Raw genomic sequence first — 2030 nt, forward strand, 5'->3', positions numbered from 1 at the left:
AAAATTCATTACATAATTAGAAGCAAAGAAATCTTTACATTTAAAACAAAGATTTGAGTTTAATTTTTATAATTTGATAATTTAAAAAAAATTAAATCTTAAATATCTTAAGCATCAACAAAATAAACACAAAGCCCTTTACAAACAAAACATAAAGTAAGCACCTTACTTTGGATTCATGTCTCTACTTATATTTTATACACAAAAATCTAACAATAAAATTTCTCATAACCTTATCTCAATTATTAATCTAACTTGTTGTGATAGAAGTCATAGAACAAATACAAAATAAAAAAATTCAACAATGTGAACAATGAGCCCTTAGAATGATACTACACTAATTATCTTAATAAATTATATAAAAAGATAAGGATTTTTTTTTTTTTTTTTGGTTTGTTACTTGCATTTTAAGTACAAATGTAATAGCATAAGAAACATTGAAACCAATTTTTTCTTTCATCATCTCATGACTTAAACATTAAACAACCTCAAAAATCACTTGGAACTAGAACAGAGAAGATTTTTCCATTAAATACTTCAAAATATACCCAACTACAAAATATTCACCAAATAACTACAAATTGAAAAATACCCACAACTACTAGTAGAACCTAAACCAACAAAAACAAAAGGATCTCAAAGACTGAGATCATTATACATCAACAAAAGCAAGCAACTAAATTTCTATTTCATTATGTGGGAAATTTTTACGAGTCTCTCTAGGCCTTTTTGGGTGACTTGGCTGCCTTGGGGGTCTTCTCGCCAGCTTCAGTAGAAGCGTTCTTCTTTGGCAGCAGAACTGGGTTAATGTTGGGAAGAACACCACCGCTTGCAATGGTCACGCCCTGGAGGAGCTTTCCGAGCTCCTCGTCGTTCCTCACGGCAAGCAGCACGTGCCGCGGGTTGATCCTGGTCTTCTTGTTGTCACGTGCCGCGTTTCCTGCCAGCTCCAGCACCTGCATTTCAATCCAAAAAATCAAAATCATTAGAGAGAGAGAGAGAGAGAGAGACAGCTGTTTGGATGCCGAGAAAATGTAGTACAAGAAAGGGATTTGAATTTTGAATCTAAGAATTTTGTTTTTGTTTATGAAACAGAGAAAGCCTGTGACCTAAAAAATTTACTTCCCACACATTTTCCTCAATTTTCTCGGTGTCCAAACAAACTTTAACACGAGAAATCAAGCCCTATTGTGTGCGGAAAACATGAAAAACAGTAAAAATACTCACAAACTAAATTTTACACTTCATTTTTCCCTAACTTTCCCACCAACCAAACACCAAAAAGCCTACCGAAATGTGTTTGTCAGAGAGTGAGAAACAGTTTCAATAAACAGAAATATCCATTTTCCTTGAATTTTTCCATCAGTTTCTGACCTACCAAACACGAAATCACAAAGAACACATTCGAAACTAACAGAGAGAGAGAGAGAGAGAGAGAGAGAGAGAGAGAGAGAGAGAGAGATTTTCGGATCTGAGAGCGATACCTCAGCGGCGAGATATTCAAGAACAGCGGCGAGGTAAACCGGAGCCCCGACACCGGTTCTCTGAGCATAACGACCCTTTTTCAAAAACCGACCGATCCGACCCACCGGGAACTGGAGCCCCGCCTTAGTCGACTTCGACACCGCCTTCTTCCTATCTCCGCCTCTCCTTCCTCCCGCTCCCTTCGTCGTCGTTTTCGCTGACTCCATTTTTTTTTTTTTTTCAATTCGAAATTTTCAAAACAAAACGATTCGTTTTGGAGGGAAACTGAAAAACAAAGAGCAAAACAACTATTTTGGAACGCTTCGTTTTGAAACTAATTTTGGCGTGGAGTTGATGAGGTTCGGGGCTATTTATATAGGGTAGGGTTGTGCCACGCTGGCAATCCGAGCGATTTTGGTTTTGTCCAATGAGATTGTTTTTAATTTATAAAATGACTGATGGGTAGTGGGGATCGGACGGTTAATATGTGCGACACGCTGGCGATCCGTGGCTTTTTTGTTTTGGCCAATGGGATTGTTTAGTTTGTTTCTCTTTGGGCGCGCGGA

The 2030-nt window shown here is 37.5% G+C and overlaps 1 protein-coding gene across 1 annotated transcript; it reads right to left on the reverse strand.

Annotated features, from left to right (window-relative positions):
• Window positions 1–499: 499 nt before the first annotated feature.
• Window positions 500–1804, reverse strand: LOC112030710 (histone H2A.1). The gene is made up of 2 exons (XM_024063377.2): window positions 1485–1804; window positions 500–956 (listed from the first exon to the last, which is right to left on the reverse strand). The coding sequence occupies exons 1-2, from the start codon at window positions 1689–1691 to the stop codon at window positions 720–722; spliced, it is 444 nt and encodes a 147-aa protein (XP_023919145.1). The 5' UTR covers window positions 1692–1804; the 3' UTR covers window positions 500–719.
• Between the last annotated feature and the right edge of the window lie 226 nt (window positions 1805–2030).

The sequence above is a fragment of the Quercus suber genome, unplaced genomic scaffold (assembly GCF_002906115.3).
Source record: "Quercus suber isolate HL8 unplaced genomic scaffold, Cork oak 2.0 scaffold_785, whole genome shotgun sequence".
In the NCBI taxonomy this organism is placed as follows: Eukaryota; Viridiplantae; Streptophyta; class Magnoliopsida; order Fagales; family Fagaceae; genus Quercus; species Quercus suber.

Excerpts from the sequence above, each read along its gene's own strand:
- LOC112030710 (XM_024063377.2), bottom strand. The coding sequence starts at position 1,691 with ATGGAGTCAGCGAAAACGACGACGAAGGGAGCGGGAGGAAGGAGAGGC. Across the intron at positions 957-1,484 it reads TTGAATATCTCGCCGCTGAG|GTGCTGGAGCTGGCAGGAAA; the intron begins GTATCGCTCTCA and ends ATTGAAATGCAG.